Source organism: Labeo rohita, chromosome 20 (assembly GCF_022985175.1).
Source record: "Labeo rohita strain BAU-BD-2019 chromosome 20, IGBB_LRoh.1.0, whole genome shotgun sequence".
NCBI lineage: Eukaryota > Metazoa > Chordata > Actinopteri > Cypriniformes > Cyprinidae > Labeo > Labeo rohita.
The window spans coordinates 4,855,315-4,877,846 of NC_066888.1; the positions used below are offsets into that span (position 1 = coordinate 4,855,315).

A 22,532-nucleotide genomic window follows, 5' to 3' on the forward strand; every position below is an offset into this window, starting at 1 on the left:
AAGAAAATCCTCACCAAGGCTGCTATGCAGTACAGTAAAATTATCAATATTGTGAAACACTGTGACAAAATATCAGTTTTCTGTTTTAATATGTTTAGTTTAGGCCTGTCATGGTAAAGCTCACTCACTGACTACAAACCTTCTAACAGTATTGCAACATTTAGTTTCAATTCCTAACCTGATTGGTCAAGCAGTGTTCCAAGAATACACTGCTCACACTATTTGCACTATAAAATGGAATAGAATAGTGCATGTGAGAACTGGGATATATATTTCTCATATATATTGTTATTTTTATATTATTTACACTCTGCCTTGTTCACAACAACATTATGATTTGATCCCTATTTTTTAACTGATGACCAGCAACTTTGGTGTGACTGACAGTAGAACTGTGAAAAGAGTGCTTTCTCATTTTTTCCATCAATTTTCTCCCCTTTTCACTTAAAGATAATGTCTACCAAACTGCAGAAATGTCAGTTCAAGCTTTAAGGTAATTTGTAATTAAAATGGTAAAATTATATCCTCTATGTGTGCTCCACAAACTCATCCTCTTCGGATTCAATGTCCATTAGGATGAGAGATGAGCTGGCTGACTTTGGCTTCACCTCAGCACATTTAAGATCTTGTCTTGGAGGAACCATCACTTGTTCCATTTGCGAAACCACTTGTGGTGGTTCTTCAGCTGCTGGAGGCAGATGTCGAGAAGCCCTTTGAGCCATTTTGTGTTCTACCACAATAGAACCACGCAGAGGTTTGGTTTCTTCCACTGGTGATTTTATGAAGGAAGAACGAGGTGAGGGTTTACCCTGAGATACCCATTGCACCAGCAGTGGTTTTTGTTATGATGAAGGACATCTGGTCTCGGTGGCCAGTGGAGGCAAATGTCGAGAGGCACTTTTAGCCACCTGTGGTTCTTCACTGAAGACTTTATGAAGGAAAAACCAGTCAGGGTTTTGATTTCAGCGGCTGGTGGAGTTGGTCGGGGTTTGACTTCAATAAGTAATGGAGTTGGGTCTTTGGTCTCATATTCACTTCCTGATACCATAATCTTTATCTTTTCTGTCTGTCTTTTTGTTCTTCATTTCACTCTCACTTCTTCCTTTCATCATCTTATCATCCTTTTGTTCTTTTTCTGTGTTCTTCTTCATCTTTAGACTGTTTTTTGTTAGTTCACATATCTTTCTGTCCACTTCTGCACCTTCTGTTTTTTTTCTCCTTTTGGGTATGCAGTGAACAAAACATTGACTTTACTCAAACAGACTGTGAAACAGTGCCATTGTAACACACTGAATGCTGCAGAATGCTGTGAATATGCTGTAAAATGTCTACCAAGAGTCTCTTTCAAGCTTGTACAGCGAAAGTTCCCTCTGGTTGTGTTTGGGTCAAATTGACCCGGAAATGATTTTCTTTTTCCCGAAAATACTAGTTAATGTTATTGCATTGGACTCAAACTTACTGACTATGTTCACACAGGATATAAGAACTTCTCTGAATTTTTTTTTAACTAGTCACACTAGGTGAAATTAGAAATATCTTATTATGCTACATTATCACTAAAGACTGGATTCATTCTTTTTGTCAACTTGTTTTCTTTCATTTAGGACTGGTTTTGTGTTTCTATTTGCATCTGATTAATCGTAGGCCTCATTTTTCTGAGAGAAGGTACCTCATTTTTTGAGTGAAAAAAATCATTTTTTATGAATAATTTTCACAATATGAGAAAAAAAAAATATGAAATTTGCACTGTGTATCACACTAGTGTACTTTAATGTTTAATAAGGAAGTTTGCTTTTAAATGCTTTTATTTTGTACAAAATTGCAAAAAGTCACACTTGTGGTGTTCCCGGTTAAACAGGACCGGACTCCAAACAGTTGCTTTACAAATCTGTCATTATGCTATATTATCACTAAATATTGGATTTAATATTTTTCAGTCAACTTGTTTTCTTTCATTTAGGACTGGTTTTGTGTTTCTATTTGCATCTGATTAATCGTAGGCCTCATTGTTCTGAGAGTAGGTACCTCGTTTTTTGAGTGAATTTTTTATTTATTTATTTTATTTTATTTCTTTGTGAATAAATTTCACAATATGAGAAAAAAAATTGCACTGTTTATCACCTTAATGTTTAATCAGGAAGTTTGCTTTTAAATGCTTTTATTTTGTGCAGAATTGCAAAAAGTCACACAACCAATCAATTGCTTATAAATCTCTCATTATGCTATATTATCACCAAATATTGGATTCAATCTTTTTGTCAACTTGTTTTCTTTCATTTAGGACTGGTCTTGTGTTTCTATTTGCATCTGATTAATCGTAGGCCTCATTTATCTGAAAGTAGGCAAAACTGTACAAAATTGCAAAGTCACACTTGTGGTTTTCCTGGTCAAAAATGACCGGACTTCAAACAAGGTATCTACTCTCAGATAAATGAGGCCTACGATCAATCAGATGCAAATAGAAACACAAAACCAGGCCTAAATGAAAGAAAACAAGTTGACATTTATAAAAATATTATAAATATTTTAAATATAAATAGGTTAAGTCAGCCAGTGCATGAAGATAAAATACATCTTAAAATCAATCAATCAATCAATCAAACAAACAAACAAATATTTTGCTTCAATGTGTACTACCATATTATATTATCCTTATATCACAATCATCATTAAAAGCACTACACAAATAAATCTTAACTGTATTGAAAGTAAGAACATCTGAGTATCTGTATAAAGGAATTCACTTTGCCTGAAACTGGTTCTAATACTTTCAGTGTTGCCAGATCCATGGTTTTCCCGCAGAATTGGGCTAGTTTAACCGTGAGTTGTTTTTGATGTCCGTGGGTTTAAGCGACCCCAATAACGTTGTAATTAGCCCCTAAAATGTAAATTTACCAAAGGAACCTGACAGCAGGGTTGCCAGGTTTTCACAACAAAACTATCCCAATCATGTTTCAAGGGGTCCCCCATTAAAAATCACATTCAGGGGTGTAAAATACACATTTTTTGTCAGGGTTCACCTGGTAAATTTGCATTCCAGAGGCTAAATATGACTTTGTTGGGGCCGCTTCAAAAACAACCCGCAGCAACAGTGTTAATGCAGCCCAATTCCATGGGAAAACAGACTTGGAAACACTGCCCGACAAAAAAAAAAAAAATTAGTTTACACCACTGAACACGATTTTTAACAGGGGACCGCCTCGAAACATTATTAGAATAGTTTTGAATAGTAAATGGGTGGGTTTTGTTCTGAAAACCTGGCAACCCTGAACACTAGATTAGCAAGTGTGCAGTGACTACTCAAAAGCATTGCTAGTCCAGTATTGCTAGTTTTGATGATTTTTGTGAATTACTTTGTGTGTGTAGTTGTGTTTTTGCATGGATGTCTGTAATTGAGAGTTGCGAGTGTAGCCTCAATAAGCAGTTCAAAATGGTATGTGTGTTGGAGTGTAAATCTCATTTTCTCCTCATTCCTTTCTCTTATTGCTTCATTTGGCCCAGCATTACTAGCTCTGGCTGGTGGCTATGATCACAGCTAGCTAAACTAAAAATCACTAGTAATCTTGTACCCCAATATTTACTATCACTTTAAATATAACCTAAATACACTACACAATGAACGGTACTGCTAAACAAAAATTTAGACCGGAAACGGTCTGGGACAAGTCACTATATTTATATAAACAGTTTCTGCAAGGTATTCTGCTTTATGCTGTTTACAAATGTCAGTCTTCAACAAATGAACTTTAAATGGACTCCAGCTCCTGTGAATACACTGTACAGCAGAGGGTTGTGATGCATTGATTTATATCCATCTAAAAGTCATTTCATGGACTCGAACACATCCATCACTGTTGCTCATGTAGCCAGCTGAGCATTCAGTGGTTGTTACTGAAGACGTAATTAGCAATGTGATATTACTAACCCAGATTCAACTGTAATATTGCAGATGTGCACAATTTTGTTAGCTTTAGTTTAGTGAAGCAAGATTATACGTAAATGCACCAAGAGGTTTGTAACAAAATAACTGCGAATGTGATGCAGTGAGTTAAGCGAATATAGTTAGAATATTATTAAGCTGTTACTATTAGTTGTCCTTGTGAAAAAGAAGTGCTTAAGTGTATTCAATGTACACTTGCAAAGTATATATATATATATATATATATAATCTTCGTTTTAATGTATATATAAACTACACAACTGAAGTTCTTGATTATAATTTTAACTATAGTGTGTTATTATTAAATGTACTAAATTGCAACTTCATTATTGCAAATGTGTAATTACTTATTTTTAAATACATGACAATTTTTAATTACATTTATATTTAGTTGACCACAAGTACTTGTCAGGACATTCAGCAGTAAACTTTAACCACATTTCAAAGACAATATAATTATGAAATGACATATAAAGGTGTATTTAAGTCATACTTAATTGGGTCAGAAGGGACTCATACAATTAACTGCATTTAATATAAAATTGAACTACAATTAATTTTCTTTTAATTGCAATTAACATGCAGTCAAGCGAGTGAAAACATTATGTTAAGTTCACATCTTTTTTCCAATACATTTTACTGATATTAGCATTTGTCACAATTTTACTACCCCCATAGCTCCAAAATTAACAACTGATTAAAACGATTATACATATATATATATATATATATATATATATGTATATATAAATCCAGCCTTATACAAGCGTTTCATATAACTACCACAGAAAATACACTAATTTGTGAAAGCCCGCTTCTGCCACTGAATAAAAAAGTTAAATAAAAAAAATAGGTAATTATGACTTTTCTCACAATTCTGACTTTTTTCTTGCGGTTTTTTTTTTTTTTTTTCTTGAGTTTACATATAGCAATTTTGACTTTTTTCCTCATAATTGAGATATAAATTCACAAATCTGAGAAAGTCAGACTTGTGATGTAAACTTGCGAGTTAGAAAGTCACAATTGCAAGATATAAATTCACAATTCTGACTTTTCTCATAAAACCAAGAGATGTAAACTAACTCTAAGAAATAAAGTCACAAGTCAGAACTTTGAGATATAAACTCAATTTTTTTTTTCTCAGAATTGCTTGTTTACATCTTGCAATACTGAGTTTTTTCTCATAATTCCCAAATCTGAAAAATAAAATCAGAATTGCATGATATAAACTAGCAATTGCGAGTTACGAAGTCAGAATTGCAATATATGAATTTACAATTCTGACTTTTTTCTCAAAATTTTGTCTCAGAATTTTGTCTTGCAATTGACTTTTTTTTTTCTCATAATTGATATAAATTCGCAATTCTGAGAAATAAAGTCACAGTTGTGTGGTATAAACTTACAATTGTGAGTTATAAAGTCAGAATTGTGAGACAAACTCGGAAAACGTTTTTTCTCAGAATTTCAAGTTTACATCTTTGTAGTTTGTGACTCACAATTCTGACTTTTTTAACACACAACAATGAGTTAAATCAAATTTTTATTCCTTAATTCTGAGAAAAAAAACTCTGTAAAAAGTTGCTATTCGCAAGTACCTTTTTAATTTTTTTATTCAGTGGCAGAAACGGGTTTACAAATTAATTTGTACCTGGTTTAAAAAAAAAAAAAAAAAAAAAAAAAAAACTGTTACAGGCACTTACTTCTGAAGGAAATCCTCCTTTAGTATTCACCTGATCCACCATAACAGAGCAAAACAAAGTCTGGAGACACATGGTACAGTAAACGCAAATTTGTATTTTAGTTTAGTAATTTTATTAAGCATTTACACTGAGATTTATTCTGGTGTACAACTGAAGAAAAATGTAAGCCTATTTTTTATTACACAAGGAAACCAGATAGTGGTTTACTCATACAATACACTAGAAAGCTTATAAATCAGCATTATATATACAGTATTAAGTTGATGAGGGTTGGAGGTCACGGGCGGGGACAGATGTTCCTCGGGGGTCCCGGCTGTGGGCCGGTCTGCTGCTGCTGCTGCTGTTGTTGTAACTGATGCCGCAGCTGCTGGGAATAAGGGTCTTCTAGTGACTTTACTGATACGGTGGTTTTTGGTCCCGTCTTCCATTCGATCCCACTGGTGTCTACAACCGAGGCTTCAACAGACACCAAGTGAGTGCCCAGGATAGAGAAGTTGAGCAGGAACTGTGTACTGAAGTAATCATTATGAGGCTCCACCTTCTGTTCAATCTCGTTTGTCTTGGAATCAAGAGGAATCTAAAAAAAAAAAAAAAAAAAAAAAAAAAAAAAAAAAAAAAATCACAAAAAGCATACAACATTACTGCTGGAAACATATTAATGGGGGACCAACAATGTGGCCAAAATGTGAATGTTTTGGACTGTTAGTTAAACTGACCTTGAAATCAGATCCTGGTTTTGTCTGTAGAGTAGAGCTGACTTTGAGGCAGACGGCCTGGATCTTGCGGAAGAGGCCTGGAGAGGAGCCGTGCTGCACCACCCCCTCCACCTTCAAAGTCAGCTGTTGGTTGTTCTGCACTGGGATTGGCTCGTTTGGTGTACGAGGAGATGGAGAGAGAGCAAGCTGAAACAAACAGCATTTTATCATGTTAGATTCATGTTACTTAGAGGACCTAATCATAAACAGCATGAAATTATGAAAAGTAAAGGAGGAAAAGGCACAGAACATTTTTCTAAATGGCAATTTTTGCTTTATTTTAAATGTTATAATTATTATTATTATATCTAATGATGCAAATGTAATAAATTAAGAAATATCACTACAATACTGTTGAACTGTAAAGTATATGAAGTTAAAAATGACTAGTCTTTGTAATATTTCGTTTTTGTAATTTTTTTTTTTTTTTGATATAAAAAAAATAAAAAATCTTCCGGCCAACTGTTGGACTTTTAGATACACTGAATTAAGTGGCCCTATGAGTATGTAGAGTATGTAAACACTCTCTTCTAATGAGAAATGAGTAACAGTGCTTTGTGGTGTTTAGATACTGGAATGTAGCTTGATTTCCACCAATCAGTGGCATGAGTTTTGGGTGAACCCGTCACTGTCCAATCAATGGCATGAATTTGGGGTGACGTGACTGAATCATTTTGTCCCATCAGTGGCCTGAGTTTGGCACAACCCTATCAGTTTGTCCAACCGATAGCTTGAGTTTGGGGCAACCCAATCATTTTGTCCAATTAATGGCACAAGTTTTGGGTGAACCCATCATTTTGTCCAGTGAATGGTATGAGTTTGGGGTGACTGAATCAGTTTGTCCAATCAATGGCTTGAGTTTGGGGTGACCCATTCACACTGGCTAACAATGGCTGTAATTCGGGGGAACCCTATCAGTTTGTCCAACCAACAGTGTGAGTTTGAGGTGACCCAATCATGTTTCCAATCAATAGCATGAGTTTGGGGTGACCCTGTCAGTTTGTCCAAACAACAGTGTGAATTTAGGGCGGCCCTGTTAATTTGTCTAACCAATGGTGTAAATTTGGGGTGGCCCAAACATTTAGTCCAACCAACTGTCTGAGTTTGGGGCAACCCTATTACTTTGTCCAACCAATGGCTTGAGATTTGGGTGACCCAATCACTTTGTCTAATTAATGGCATGAATTTGGGGTGACTGAATTATTTTGTCCAATCAATGGCTTGAGTTTGGAGCGACCCTATCAGTTTGTCCAACCAATAGCGTGACTTTGGGGTAAACCAATCATTTTGTACAATCAATGGCATGAGTTTCAGGTAAACCCATCACTGTCCAATCAATGGCATAAGTGTGGGGTGAATGAATAATTTTGTCCAATCAAAGGCTTGAGTTTGTGGCAACGCTATCAAGTTTGTCCAACCAACAGCGTGAATTTGGGGTGACCCAATCACATAGGCTAACCAATGGCTGTAATTTGGGGGGACCCTATCAGTTTCTCCAACCAACTTTGTCAGTTTGGGGCAACTATCACTTTGTCCAACCAATAGTGTGAGTTTGGGGTGACCCAATTATTTTGTCCAACCAACTTTGTCAGTTTGGGGCAACCCTATCACTTTGTCCAACCAATGCCATGAATTTGGGGTGACCAAATCTTTTTGTCAAAACAATGGTGAGAGTTTGGGACAACCCTATTAGTTTGTCTAACCAATAGTGTGAGTTTGGGGCGACCCAATCACTTTATTGGGGTGAGTATTTTACTGAGGCAACACTATATTGTGAGTTTGGGGTGAGTCACATTTGAAGCCAAAAAAAATATATATATCTGTTTTTTATATATTTATCTATTTATCTATTTTATATATATATACATTTTTTCCCCTCACAATTTTAATCACAGTTACAGTAAATAATTTACAGCTAATTTTTCACTTAATGTATTATTATTAATTTAAATTATTTGAATTTTTACATTTTTAATAGTGGCATAATACAAACTACTTACTTTAATGCTGGTGGATTGAAGCTTCTGGAAGAAATATCTCTGGAATGACAGTGGTACCTTCAAAATGGCTATGACAGCATCACACAGGCAGCCAGTGTGCTTGAAAAAGACAAAAAGATACATTTAAAAAAAGTAAGAAACAGATAAAAGAAAGCCAAAATATGCCCATAAAAAGTGAATCCAAATGGAATGCTGACAGGAACAGTTGACACTACCAGGTAAGAGACAGGAGGGTGCTTCCTGCTTAAGTTTTCCACTTCCTCCAGGACGTGATTGAATACAGCCAGCATTCTCAGTTCATACTCGCTCTCTGCCAGTACTGATCCATGTGTGCCAAACTCCTGGAAACTAAACCAGAGAAACCTCATGGATGTCATTACAATGAGTGCCAATGAAATTTTAAAACTGAAATCTGTTATCAGATGAGTCTTCATGTTGGTGTTGTGTTTAATAATCTTCCAAACAGCTTGTTGTAATCCCACACTGAATAAATGAAGTATTTGTATTATGTTAAGATTCATTTTACTGATTCATGAATGAATCTGCTGATTCATTCATCTGGTCAGTAAAACATATCAGGAACAAATTGGGAAAAACCCTAAAAATTTTCATAGTTACATGAGAGCGGTAAAGGATAGAATTGGATTATTCTTACCTGGCTGTTTGCGGATCAATTATTAAAGCTTCAATAACATAAGATACAAGTAAGCAGCTTTGCTGTTGTCTGAGAAAGATATTAAGTAAAGTACAGATGCTTAGGATGAGGTCTTCATTCATTGTGACCTTGCAAATGCCATATTTAGCTTAAACCATAGCAAAAAAGGAAAAAAATGTGCTACTTTTAGAACAATATAAACCAAATAACTAATATATATAATAAAAAAAAACCACTAATGTAAACATATCAGTGAAACTGACCATGCAAACTCATTTTTAGTAAAATTAGTACTTCTATAATAATTAATTATTGTTAGCATATATAATTATTTACTTTAATCTAGTTATTAATGTATACTCGCATTCAAAAGTTTACAAAAAATAAGTTTAAGTTTTTTAATTGAATTTTATTTTTTTAAAAGAAGGCTAAGTCTGCATTTTTTAAATAAAAAATTCAATTAAATTAATTGACTGAAAACTGACAGTAAAGACATTTATAATGCAACAAAGCATTTCTATTACAAATAAATGTTGTTCACTGAACTTTCTATTCATCAGAAAATGCAGAGGAAAAAAAAGCATTCCAGTTTCCACAAAAAATTCATTATTCAAAATTTTTTAGCAAAATTTGGAGCGTATATCCTAAAATAATTCAATCAAAAATTGGTAAATCAAGACAAATTAATGTATAATATTAATACAAATGTACAATTATAGTAGATGAATAATAAACTAAAAGAGAACCATTTCACCAGTGAAACTGGAAATTATATATTAGCAATAAGACCTCTTAAAAATAAAAATTAAATAAATAAAATAACATTTTTCTGCACACAGATCGTCTTCCAAGAAAAAAAGGATACAGTTCAACATTCCGGAGGGTGGAGTAGTCGGCATCAAACGAAGACTGATACAGGTCAGCATAGCGAGCTGCCAGACTTCTAAATTCATCCATGGATAATTTCATCTGAGTACATAAAAAAACATAATAAATATGCCATACTCATTCTAGAAATAATTTTAGACAACATAATGCAGAAACATTAAAAACAAATGAAGTATGTAGGCATAGAGATCTCTATGTGTTTTTGAGCACCTGTGTTGAAATGCGGCCGCAGCGCTGCAGGTCGCTGCCTGAGGACAGAGCGATGGTGGTGGCGATGGCAGGAGGGGGGCTGGTCTTCAGACTGTTGCAGGTGCAGATGAGCTGGGACAGGGCCTGAAGGGTGTCTATGCGCAGCTTCACAAACTCACACTGGAACGTCAAAGGACTCAGCGGCGTACTGGCAGCCTGAAGACACAACAGGATTGCAGTCAGTCACAAATAACTGTTCTGTGCGTTGATATGAATATAACCCAACAGAGTAAAGGACAAAAGCAGTTGGTAACAGACAGCAAGCAGGAAAGCAAAAAGAGCATGACTGGTGAATCCTGACCGTGAGAGACGCAATTCCCTTCTGGTAGGATTTGAGTGCTTCAGAGATGGCGCTCATGGCTGCACTGTAGTCTCCATCTGAGAGGCCGCTGAGGCACTGCTCCGCCTGAGAGAACTCCATCAGACTGTTCAGCCAGAAGTAGAAGTGCTCCGAAGCCACACGGGTACGAAGGCTCTGGTACAACTCTCGAGAAAAATCATGGCAGCCCTGTGGACAAATGACAAATTGGAGAGCATTGGAAAGGAGTCATTTTACATTGTTTTCAGCTGCTAGCAAAAACACATAGAGAAAACTGTGTGGGTAAATGTCATAAAAGCTGTGAAGAGCTATTTAGGTCACATGTCGGTCTAATAAAGTAAAATAAAATAAAATAAAATAAAGAAAAATTAAATGAAATAAAATAATGAAATGAAAAAGTGAAATAAAAAATTATAAAATAAAATAAAATGAAATAAAAGAAAAAAGAAAAAAAATAAATGAAAAAGAATAAATATATAATATAATAAAAATAAAATGAAGTGAAATAAAATGAAATGAACTACAATAAAATAATAAAACAAAATGAAATGAAATAAAATGAAAATTAAAAATAATAATTAAATAAATGTAAAAAAATAATAAATGAAAAAAATAAAAATGAAATAAAATAAAACATTCAAAATTTAATGAAATAAAACAAAGAAATGAAATTAAAAAATACAAAGCAATAAAATGAAAAATACAATAAAATGAAATAAAATAATGAAATACAACAATGACGTGAAAAATAAAACAAAATGAAATAAAATAAAACGCAATAAAATAAAATGAAGAAATTAAATAAAATAAAATAATGAAATGAAATAGAATACAATACAAAATTAAATAAAATAAAATTTTGAGATGAAACAAAATCAAATAGAATGAAATAAAACAAAAATAAATGAAATGAATTCAAAAAAACAATTAAAATAAAAAGGAAAAAAATTACACAAAACAGTAACAGTACGTAGTGAAGAGTCATGAAATCTTGAAAAGGCAATAAATACATAAATAATTTAACAATAATAATAATAATAATAATAATAAAGTTAAATAATAAGCATAAAATTAAATTAAATTAAACATAAGTATATCTCAACAAGACATGAACATATAGGTCACTGTGGTTTACAGTGTCAAATTAATATGTGTTTAAGATGAATTATTGAAATTATACACATTATATAAACAATGGAATTATATAGATTACAAAAATGTTAACAAATGTTATTATTAAAGAAAAAATGAGAATGTATTAAAAAAGTAAATTAACTTATTTCTTTTAAAAGGTCCATGCACTTTTTTCAAATAAATTAAGATTTTAGGTTAAAATATTTATTTTTAAAAGCATATTTTAACTTTTTGGTACTTCACTTAAAGTGTCTAGTGTGGCCAATCAGTTTTAAAAGTACAATTAATTTATCGATTAATTTTCCATGTAATCGATAAATGTGTGATCATAAAAACTCCATGTATACAAGACTAAAAAATACAACACTTTTAGATGTGTGACATGTCACACTACAGGAAACTGTTGTTAAAGGTGGAAATCTCATTTAAAGACATACAAGAAGATATTTTAAGAAATGTCTCAGTTATTTTTTTTTTCTTTAACCAAAACAGTTATCAACACACTTCAAAATACTTTCTTTTGTGTTCCAGAGATGAAAGAAAGGCATACACTGACAGAATTTTTAAGGGAGTCAGAAAGGACTTCCTTCTCCCTCACAGCCCAGCTCACCATGCGGGAGGCCTGTCTGGCAATGCGGTACACAGTCCACCCATCGGCCACATTCTCCAACTGCTGCCTGATCACCGTCTTGACCTCTGTCGAGAGCGAAGCCTGACTGGCCACGAATAATACTGTTGCTAAAGAAACCTAAGAAAAGCAAAAAAGACAAACAATTCTGGAATGTTTGGGGAAAAAGAAACTTAAAGGAGAAGTCCACATTAAGAACAACAATTTACAGATAATTTACTCACCCCATTGTCATCGTCTTTCTGTCTTCAGTCGTGAAGAAATTATGGTTTTTGAGGAAAACATTTCAGGATTTTTCTCCATATAATGAACTTCATTGGTGCCCTGATTTTGAACTTCCAAAACGCAGTTTAAATGCAGCTTCAAAGGACTGGAAGACGAAGAAGAAGGGTCTTATCTAGCGAAACAATCGGTCTTTTTTCCTGAAAATAAAAATTTGTATACTTTTTAAGCACAAAAGCTTGTGTAGCACAGGTTCTGGGATGCACGTTCACGACGCAACATACTATTGAATCACTTCAAAAGGCCACGCGGAGCGTAGGGCGGAAACACAGACCCAGTGTTTACAAAGCGAACGCACAGAGACTAAGAAAGTGCAAGTAAGTCAAACGCTGTTTACAAACAAAAAGGTACAATGTGTCGGACGATTCTGAAGTACCTTTTTGAGCCAGAGTACACAGTGTCATGGACGTGCATCCCAGAGCCTGTGCTACACAAGCTTTTGTGCTTAAAGGAACACTCCATTTTTGTTTAAAATAGGCAACGGCAGTGACGCGATGCTACGGACCCATAATTCAGTTCGGCTACGCTTGACGTCACTCCATTCAAAGTAAATGAGAAGTGTTAACGTTGACGCCCCATGTGAATGGGGTGTATAACTCAACTGTTTAACTCTAGGGGAGTTGGAAAATGAGCCTATTTTCAATGAAAGTGGAGTGTTCCTTTATTTTCTAAAAAAATGACCGATCGTTTCGCTAGATAAAACACTTCTTCTTCGGCCGGGATCATTTAGAGCCCTTTGAAGCTGGATTTAAACTGCATTTTGGTAGTTCAAAATCGGGGCACCAATCAAGTCCATTATATGAAGAAAAATCCTGAAATGCTTTCCTCAAAAACCATAATTTCTTTACGTCTGAAGACAGAATTATTTGTAAATTGTTGTTCTGGAAGTGGACTTCTCCTTTAAACAACTACAGTTTGGCATAATTTCTGTATTTGCTTACCAGAAGCTCCTGCTGTTTCTCTGATGTTCTGTGACTTGCCACCCTGAAGATGTCCAGCAGGTCTCCCAGCATTCCCTCTGCCAGCACCGGCTGCTGTGTGGCAATAGCAGCCAGAGCCTGACACATGAGCACCCGTGCAGAGTCGCACGCGCAGTGCAGCTGCGCCAGCAGGAGCTCGACAGAGCTCTGACTGAGATGAGGACAGCTCTTCAACATCTTCACCAAAGAGGTGAGCGCCGTCTGAGTAAAACAAAGATAAAAATTCAAGATTTTTAAAGTGACAGTCCACTATCTCTGGAATTTACATGGCCATAACAAGTTTTTTTTCCACGTTTGAATGGTCACGACTGGCATATATTGCAACAAATATTGTTAAACTCAACAGATTTTACTAATAGACATAACACTGTCTGTGTAAAAAAATATATAATTGATCATCTGCCATCTTTCTAAAGTCATTTTTACACTTCTGTAATTTGGCTCAGAATCTCAGGTGAATATTGCCAAGTGGTTTACAGGGGAATTTTGTTTTTACCTTTGTAATGGCATTTTTCTAACTTTATTAAAAAGTATGCCATATTTTGTCAATTTTTAAAACAACAGAATAAGAATAAATTACCAATCAAATGAAATTAGTATTTACAAAATTAATTTGTACTACAGAGGTGGTACAGAAGAACACAAAAGTGGCTTGTAGGTGTATTTTTATAAGCTTAATGAGGCTCGGAGGTGGCATGAGTGCAATCAAATTCATTAATTCATGTTAAGATTAATGTTTTAAATTACATTTTGAATATAGAAATAATAAATGATTTAAATAAGTGAAAAGATACTTAAAAAATGAAACTAAAACTCTTTTCTCTCTCTTTCCCATTACACTGTTACATCCATTAAAATAGCTCAGTTTTGTTTTTAATAGGAAATATGTTTGAAACATTTTTGGTTTGTTAAAATAAGGATTTTGGTTTTTTAAAGTAACAACCATGCGGCCAGACGCAGGCAGTGAGTTGATCACAGCCTATGTTTGATCAATTTTTCCTTCTCAAATCATCACGACTTACCTAAAATAAAATCTTCAAGCATATCACAGTGTTATTTTAAACGTTTAACTTAGATAAATGCATGCTATTATGTGCATACAATCATTTGTTGGAGAGTGGAAGCTAAATGCGCTTTGCAGGATATGGAGGCGCCAGCGCAATCACTTACAAAATAATTAAAATATGCCATAATCTTTGCTCATTAAGGTAAGCGCAATATATCATCCGGAACTGTAAAGGGTCTAATTTTATTTGCGTGCACTCACATATCAACAAAATGTTGCGCTTTTGTAAAAATAAAGAAAACAAACAAGATGCACTTTCCTGTTGAACAGGAGCGCTGCACAAAAATGAAATGAAACTCAGCGAATACTTGCCTTACAGTCAGGATAAATATATCTATAGAAAGCTTTAAATGATTACTTTACTACTTTAAAACTAAAAAATTCAAATCGAAACACAAAAACTCTTTCATTATAAAATCCGTAGAGATGCGTTTCTCTCTAAAGGCGCGTCCAATAAGCAGATGGCGAGTCAGGATCGTCACCTTTGCGACACTGGCTCAGAAAACACTAGTTTATTAATTATTCATTCAAGTATCTCCTTATTTCCCCCCCCCCGACACATTCATGGTAATTACTTTTCCCGGAGCTTTACAAGCTTTAGCCTATTGTGTGCATTTGAACGCGGCTCTCTTCCAGCAGCTGCGAAGGCATTTGCGCTCGCTGCTGCTGCCGGCGGGGACACTAAACACGGCCCCGGCAGAACAACTGTTGCAGAAACACTGTATTTTATGCTTGTTATAGATTTTTTTTGACGTCATGTGCAGTACTGCCGGTGGCAACCGACCACCACGGTGGCAATCGATGACCGTCACAGCCCTAAATGTAAGTCACTTAATATTAACTTCTTGTTTGTTTAACTGTTGCATTAATCATTAAAAGCTGTCACTCATCTTATTTCATCGCAATCTCACAAAGTTCCATTATAATCAACGAAGCTCAGTACACTGAATAATAAATCTTATATTTACTCTCCCTACACTTTCACTTCGTGAAAGGATGCAGATACAACTGAAATGGTCATACTGTAGAGCCCTGATACGGCCCTGTTAAATCTGTTTTATTTTTTCCCAAATTCTGTGAAGAACTTTAAGCTTCTGTTTTTATATGATATTACGATAGTTTTTCTCAAAATAAAGTTAAAATTTTCATAAAGTGACTCTCAGAGCACTTCTACAGATGTGTTAATGTACTCATATACTGAGGCGGCACAGGCTAGAAACAGCGCAAGCGTCTCGCGCGCTTCAGTAAGTGTGTAGTAAATTTTTTAGTAAATGCGACATTTCACATCGGCACAATTCATTCAAACAGAGACACGAAGAACATACAGGATTGACATTTAAACAGTATTTTTGTGTTTTAATATTCACAGACACTAGTCTATATCGCATTTTGATAAGTGTACTGACCTACTTTTGATAGGTTCATCCAAATTTGGCAAATTCTGTGACATTCCGTGTCATACAGTAAATTCCATTTTTATGAGCGGATTCCGTGATTCCGATCACGTTCTAGGACCCTAGAAATATTGCTAAAATTTCACAGAAGTGTCCGGTTCTTGGCCAGAATAAGCTGCAATGTGTATCCGGCTCCATGAGACTACTAAAATATGGACTCAGTTGGGTCAAGGCACATATACAAAGCTCTGTAATCCTTGAATAACACTCACTTTAAGTGTGGCCTGCGCAGTCTTACTGTCATCTTGACTGCACAGCAGAATGAGAGACTCCATCCCCATCACTGTTTCCTGTTCCAGCTGGATGACCTCTGACAAAATATTTAAAGTTAGTTATTTGTCTTTTTAATATTCTCTAGTTTTGACTAAATGGTATAGATCTCCTTTGAAACTATACAAACCAAATCAAATGTTTGGTGAGAAGAAACCAACCTTTCTCTGGACAGGAAACAGCGATACTGGTCAGCACTGTGATTCCATGGGCTGCCACTGCCAGGTTACTATGGTAACAGCACTCTTGCGCCAGCTTTACCAGGTCAGTGTGACGGGGCGCTGGAGACACCTCACCTGCGTCATCCAGAGAAATTGAAACGTAACCAGACCACATGAAATCATTTGTATATGCCTGCATAAATGCATTTTTAGTGAAGCCAACATGACCATGATTTTGTACCTGTAGTAGGGCTGAAGTACTGTTTAATAGCGATGGTGCCAGATAGTGTGGAGAGGACAGACAGCATTCCCAGCTTCAGACTGTTGTACGGGGTGCTGAGAGCACATTCGCATAGCACCTACAAATACACCATTATAATTACACACATTTGCTGCAGTAAGAAGTGAACCAGCTGTCTCATAAATATCCATGACTCTCTGACCTGTATGTTTTTCCTGGTCCACAAGTGAGGAGCTTTTTTGGCCAAGAGCTTGAGATCCTGAATGGCAAGTCTTTTCACTGCTTTTCTAGGGTCTTCCTTCAAGTACTGGAGAAGCAGACGAATCTACAAGACAAAAAGACAAACAGAAAGAAATATTGCAAGAAATAAAGTGTGAGCAATTGTATAAGGACGAATGAACTGAACATCACAGTCAGTGGCATTATATCACCATTTTATATCACAGAAACATTTTATGTTTTTTTTTGCCGGACATATATTACATATACTATCATTTAAAGTCTAAGTTTGTTATCTGTTTTTTTCTGGCATGGATTTTTTAAAGAAGTCTCTTATTTTTATCATGGCATTTATTTGATCAAAGTACTAATATGTTAAAAAAATAGTAAGAAAATAGAAATATTGTGAAATATTAACATTTAAAATAATGTTTTGCATTTTAACATATTTATTCCTGTGATGCAAAGCATCATTACTCCAGTCTGCAGTATCACATGATCCTTCAGAAATCATTCTAATATGCTGATTTGCTGCTCAATAAACATTAATTATTATTATCAATGTTGAAAACAGTTGTGCTGCTAAGTATTTTGTGGAAACAAAAACTATTTTCTTAACTATTTCTTGAACAGAAAGTTCAAAAGAACTGATTTTTTTCTGTCTTCAAGAGTTTTTATTGTCACTTTTGATAAATGTAATTGAACTTTTTGAACAGTAAGATGTTTAATGTATTTTAAAGAAATCGCTTCTGCTCACCAAGCCTGCATTTATTTGATCCAAAGTACAGCAAACCAGCAATGTTTTGAAATATTTTTACTATTTAAAATAACTTTAATTTTAATTTTAAATTTTAATATAATTTAAAATGTAATTTATTCCTTTCCTAGCATCATTATTCCATACACATGATCCTTTAGAAATCAATCTAATATTCTGATTTGCTGATTTATTATTATTATGTTGAAAACAGCGGAGTAGATTTTTATTTTAGATTTTCTTGATGAATAGAAAGTTAAAAAGAACAGCATTTATCTGAAATCTTCTGTAACATTATAAATGTCTTTATCACTTTTGATCAATTTAAAGCATCCTTGCTAAATAAAATAATTAATTTCTATAATTTCCATAAAGACTGGACTAATGGTGCTAAAAATTCAGCTTTGCAGTCAAAGGAATAACATTGTTTTTGCTGTACTTTGGATCAAATAAATGCAGGCTTTGTGAGCAGAACAGACTTCTTTAAAACATTAAAAATCTTACTGTTCAAAAACTTTTTGGTAGTGTAAATTCATTTAAAGATTTTTTTTTGTCTTTCAGTTGACTTAATCATTTGAGGAGAAAAAACAACATCCAGCATCAATGCAAATATGGCTTCAAATGATGTAATATGAGTTCAAATCAATAGTCTCAAAACAGAAATGCATTATGTTGCGTCATGTCACATCTGAATAGCTACCATTATAATCAATTAAGCTGTCTACACTGGATGTTCCCATCTGTGACCCAGTTTGTAGAGTACGCGTTTAAAATGTTACTGTGGATACATTGCAGTAACCAATAAATTTGAGTTATCGGTGATTTGCAGCACATGCTGCTCTAAATATTATGTAATGTATTTCAAAAAACATAACGAAGATATAAAGGAATAGATCAATTTTGAGACATAAACACTATTAAAACAAACACCAGTTAAAAATACTGACTTTAAGACAACGTAGGACAACAGTACAGTCAACATGCTCTGACCTGCTCAGGGATATCGACGAGTGAGGAAGTGGCCAGCTGGGTGAAGGTGTGTAGCGTGACGATGAGCATGGGTGTGGAAGGGTAGGAGGACACAAGCTCCTGCAGTAACTCCCTGCTGCACGAGGCCTGACTGGCATCATGGTGCATGTGCTGCAGCATCGGGATCAACTTCAGCTTCAGCTCCACTGGAGTATCCAGCCCTTCAGGCAAACACACACAAACCATCCCCAGTTTAGTCAGACTGCAGAGCACTAACTCAAACCATCAGAAGCAAATGAAGAGCATGCACTTTAAGACAGCACATACCTTGAATCATTTCACTAATCTTGTTGCAAATTCCTGCAGCAAAATCCCTGGGGGAAAAAAAAAAAAAAAAAAAGATACAATGATTGACATGTTTAAATGTAAACTTATTTCTAACTCTAAACAACCATCAGCCCACTTTATTATGTGTGTGTTTGTATGTGCTTATTTAGGATTATTATAGTGAACTAAAAGCATAAAAACATTATTGGTTACATTGAAAAAAAAAAAAGAAAAAAAAAAAAACACTAACTGAAATAATTTTTTTACATTTAAAAACTTATTGTGTGTATTCAGGGTTATTATAGTGAACTAAAAGCATAAAAAACTTTCTTGTTACTTCACAAAAAATAAACACTAAGTGACATTTTTTTTTAAATGTAAAAACTTATCGTATCTTTTGTATTATTCTATTCTCTTCTATTAGCTTAGTTTAGTTTGGTGTACTAAAATAATTAAAATTACAACTAAAATAAATTAAATAAAAACTATACAGACATTGAAAAACAACAACTTATATAAATGACAAACAGCAAAATGACTAAAACTAAAAAAAAAAAAAAAAAAATTATTTCTGTTTTAGCATGTCTAATTATTTGAATGCATACTAGTTTAATCAAATTTATTCTTAAAATAGCATTATGAAAGGTTTTTTTACCCTGAGAAATTCTGTGTTGTGTATTTAAAATGTTCTGGTTATCAAATGAAGGCATAAAACATTAATTTCTTTTATCTTTTAATTATTGAAAATTAAGCAAACTTTTTTTTTGGCAAACAAAAGGGAATTTACTATTAAAATTAAAACATGGAAGAAATGTTGTGTGATTATACCCTAAAAAAATAAAGTTTGTTTCATTTTAGTAGTATAGTAATAGTAGTAATATATATATGGCACTATGCTTTCAAGTTAAGCTGGAATTTTATTTTGATATGCTGCCGTGTCTATCTTTACATTTCTGTGTGTATATGATATAACGCTAGTTTTCCTAAAATGGAACGGTCAAATGCTCATGAAGAGGGTCTCAGCAGATATTGTCCATGTAAATTCCGTGACATACCACGTTATTCAGTAAATTCCGTTTTTATGATTGGATTCTGCGATTCCGTCCGCGTTTTGTTATATATATATATATATAAATCTTAATAATACTAAAATACACAGATTATTTCTACAATTAAATAAAATTATAATTATGGTTACAAAGTTGTTACCAGGTATCAGTGCCAACAGTACTTCAATTTTCTACATGTTCTGTATTTCCTTCCTTTTAACACCAACTAATATTTAATAGCAAGTTATAATTCCTCACTCTTAAAAGAACTACTTCCCAGACAGTTTACCTTTTCTGATGATGTGGGTTTTGTGTGTTCACTTAATTTACTCAAAAATAAAATAAAATAAAATAAAATAAAATAATCTGGGTGACATATTGTTGAGAAATTACATATTGTTTAATATATCTATCTATTCTTTCTCTATCGTATCCATTATTCTGTCCAGGCCTGTTCATACCAAGAATGATATCTATAAAGTTAACTATAACAATAACTATACTAGCATCCACACCAATGCACAACAACGTTCTGTCTTAGACACTTACTTGGAGTGCGATGAGAAACTAGCAGCTGCAAAAATAGCTGCCTCTACCTCAACATTATCATGAGAGTCCAGACTTTGCCGGATGCTGTGATGGGCATTTTTTCTCTCCGGAATAATGGAGGCTAAGCTTCCCAACATCCTGTCAAAATGCACAAGACAAAAAAACATACGTATTGACAATGTATACAATCAAATTATTACTCTTAAGCATTTTCAAAGGTGGTCTTTGACATAATACCTGACAGCATAATAAAAATAAAATATTAATAGGAGGCTGATAAGAAACGCATGAGTTTTATCAAATAAAATAAAATATTTTGAGGAAGCGCAAGCAGAAAAACACCCGCAATTGAAAGTACCTGAGAGTTATTGCTCTGGCAACAGGATCATTGCTATGAATGACAGAAAACACTCTTTTGACAAACTCATCCACGTTCAGAATCTTCTCCAGGTGTTTCTCGCTCAGCTGTGTGACCTTCAGCACGCAGAGTCGCAGAAAGTTGTTTCTAATTTGACAGAGGGGAAATTATAGATTGATACCTTTTCACTCAGTACAAAACTTTAAATACATTTCAATTCCAGATACATTTTATGTAAACAAATGCAATGGCACATTTCATAAGGCAGACAGAACACGAGCGCAACTTGGAAGAAAACATCTCAAGATGAACAGTAAGTTAATACTGCAGTGTTGTCCTGGACAAATGTCATTATTCAGAAATATTTGACCACTGTAATTAACCAATCAGAAGCAAGTATTTCAGAAAGCCAGGTAATAGCAGCATATAGACAGCCCTAGATAAGCTGATAGATGTGATTATTTTATTTAATGTGCATAATTACCCAAGTCTGAAGATGTCTGCCAGTTTCAGGAAGGCAGAGTTGATGAGGATGGGGAAGGGATACTTCTGAAAGAGTTTGGGGAAAAGGACCACGGCTTCACACTGCTCACCCAGTTTACAGGACCTTAAACCTTTAGTTTTGAGAAAATAATGACTGTTAAGATAAGTTAACGTGCTATTGTGGTATTATCTCTACAGACTTCATTCTATCTAAATATATAAATAAACACATGACTCCGTTATCAGATGAAAAGATGATGTATAAGGTATGTATCATTTCATCATAACACACAACCATGCAGTAAACAAACACACACGTGTGTGAGAGTGTGGTGTTTATAAGAGGCACCTTTATCGAGCTCCATCAGCGCTGAATTGGCGTCCAGCTCCTGCTCGCCATAAGCAGCTTCCGACAGAAACGAACGCGCTGCGGAGAGCGACATTATTTATTATTAGATTGAGAAAGATGTGAAATGATATACTGTTTCTGAGTTCAGTATTTTATTCCTTAGATTAGAAAGACTTGGTGCATTAAGTTTGAAGCGGATGACCCGGCTGCAGTGCACGTCACGTGACAGACAAAGCCAGGATGTTACGTCGGTTTCCGCTGAACTACACAGAACGCTAGAAGCGATAACGACCGAAAGCGTGCTCGGCCCCGAAGAGGGCGTGGCCTATCCGTTGGCGTGAACTCTGATTAGTCTCAGTCTGCTGATAAAAAAGTTTTTTTTTTTTTTTTCTAATGTTGGGGTTAGGTAATGTAGTTTTTAAAACACAGTTACATTTATTTATTTATCAACCTTTAATTACACAGTATATAAAATGTTTTATTTATTTTAAATAAAGTAAAATATTCTTTAATTTGAAATAAATTTTATTTAATATTATTCATAGATCAGGAACAATTTAAATAATGAGTAAAATATTGATCGTTTTGTGATTCACATCAGAAATCATATTCATTAGACTTTTTAACAAAAGTCATAATTATGACATTAAAAGCTGAAATTGTAAGATAAACAGCCCCACTTTTTGACTTAAAATTATGACTTAGTAAGACATCATTTAGGTTATTAATCTCATAATGACTTAGTATCTT

General features: G+C 34.3%; 1 protein-coding gene across 1 annotated transcript; it reads right to left on the reverse strand.

Annotated features, from left to right (window-relative positions):
* Nucleotides 1-5,582: 5,582 nt before the first annotated feature.
* Nucleotides 5,583-22,028, reverse strand: ints7 (integrator complex subunit 7). The gene is made up of 20 exons (XM_051092215.1): nucleotides 21,783-22,028; nucleotides 21,435-21,564; nucleotides 20,951-21,097; nucleotides 20,593-20,730; nucleotides 18,995-19,041; nucleotides 18,689-18,888; nucleotides 16,925-17,047; nucleotides 16,723-16,840; nucleotides 16,482-16,616; nucleotides 16,263-16,360; nucleotides 13,492-13,731; nucleotides 12,251-12,388; nucleotides 10,489-10,695; nucleotides 10,149-10,343; nucleotides 9,916-10,019; nucleotides 9,051-9,119; nucleotides 8,611-8,743; nucleotides 8,396-8,494; nucleotides 6,357-6,542; nucleotides 5,583-6,217 (listed from the first exon to the last, which is right to left on the reverse strand). The coding sequence occupies exons 1-20, from the start codon at nucleotides 21,874-21,876 to the stop codon at nucleotides 5,918-5,920; spliced, it is 2,901 nt and encodes a 966-aa protein (XP_050948172.1). The 5' UTR covers nucleotides 21,877-22,028; the 3' UTR covers nucleotides 5,583-5,917.
* Nucleotides 22,029-22,532: the final 504 nt, after the last annotated feature.

What these genes read in the sequence shown, in the direction of transcription:
- ints7 (XM_051092215.1), bottom strand. Translation starts at nt 21,876, where the DNA reads ATGTCGCTCTCCGCAGCGCGTTCGTTTCTGTCGGAAGCTGCTTATGGC. An exon ending in AGTTTCTCATCGCACTCCAA is followed by an intron (nt 19,042 to 20,592) that starts GTAAGTGTCTAA and finishes TTTTTCCCCCAG; the next exon opens with GGATTTTGCTGCAGGAATTT. An exon ending in GGACCAGGAAAAACATACAG is followed by an intron (nt 16,841 to 16,924) that starts GTCAGAGAGTCA and finishes GTGTATTTGTAG; the next exon opens with GTGCTATGCGAATGTGCTCT.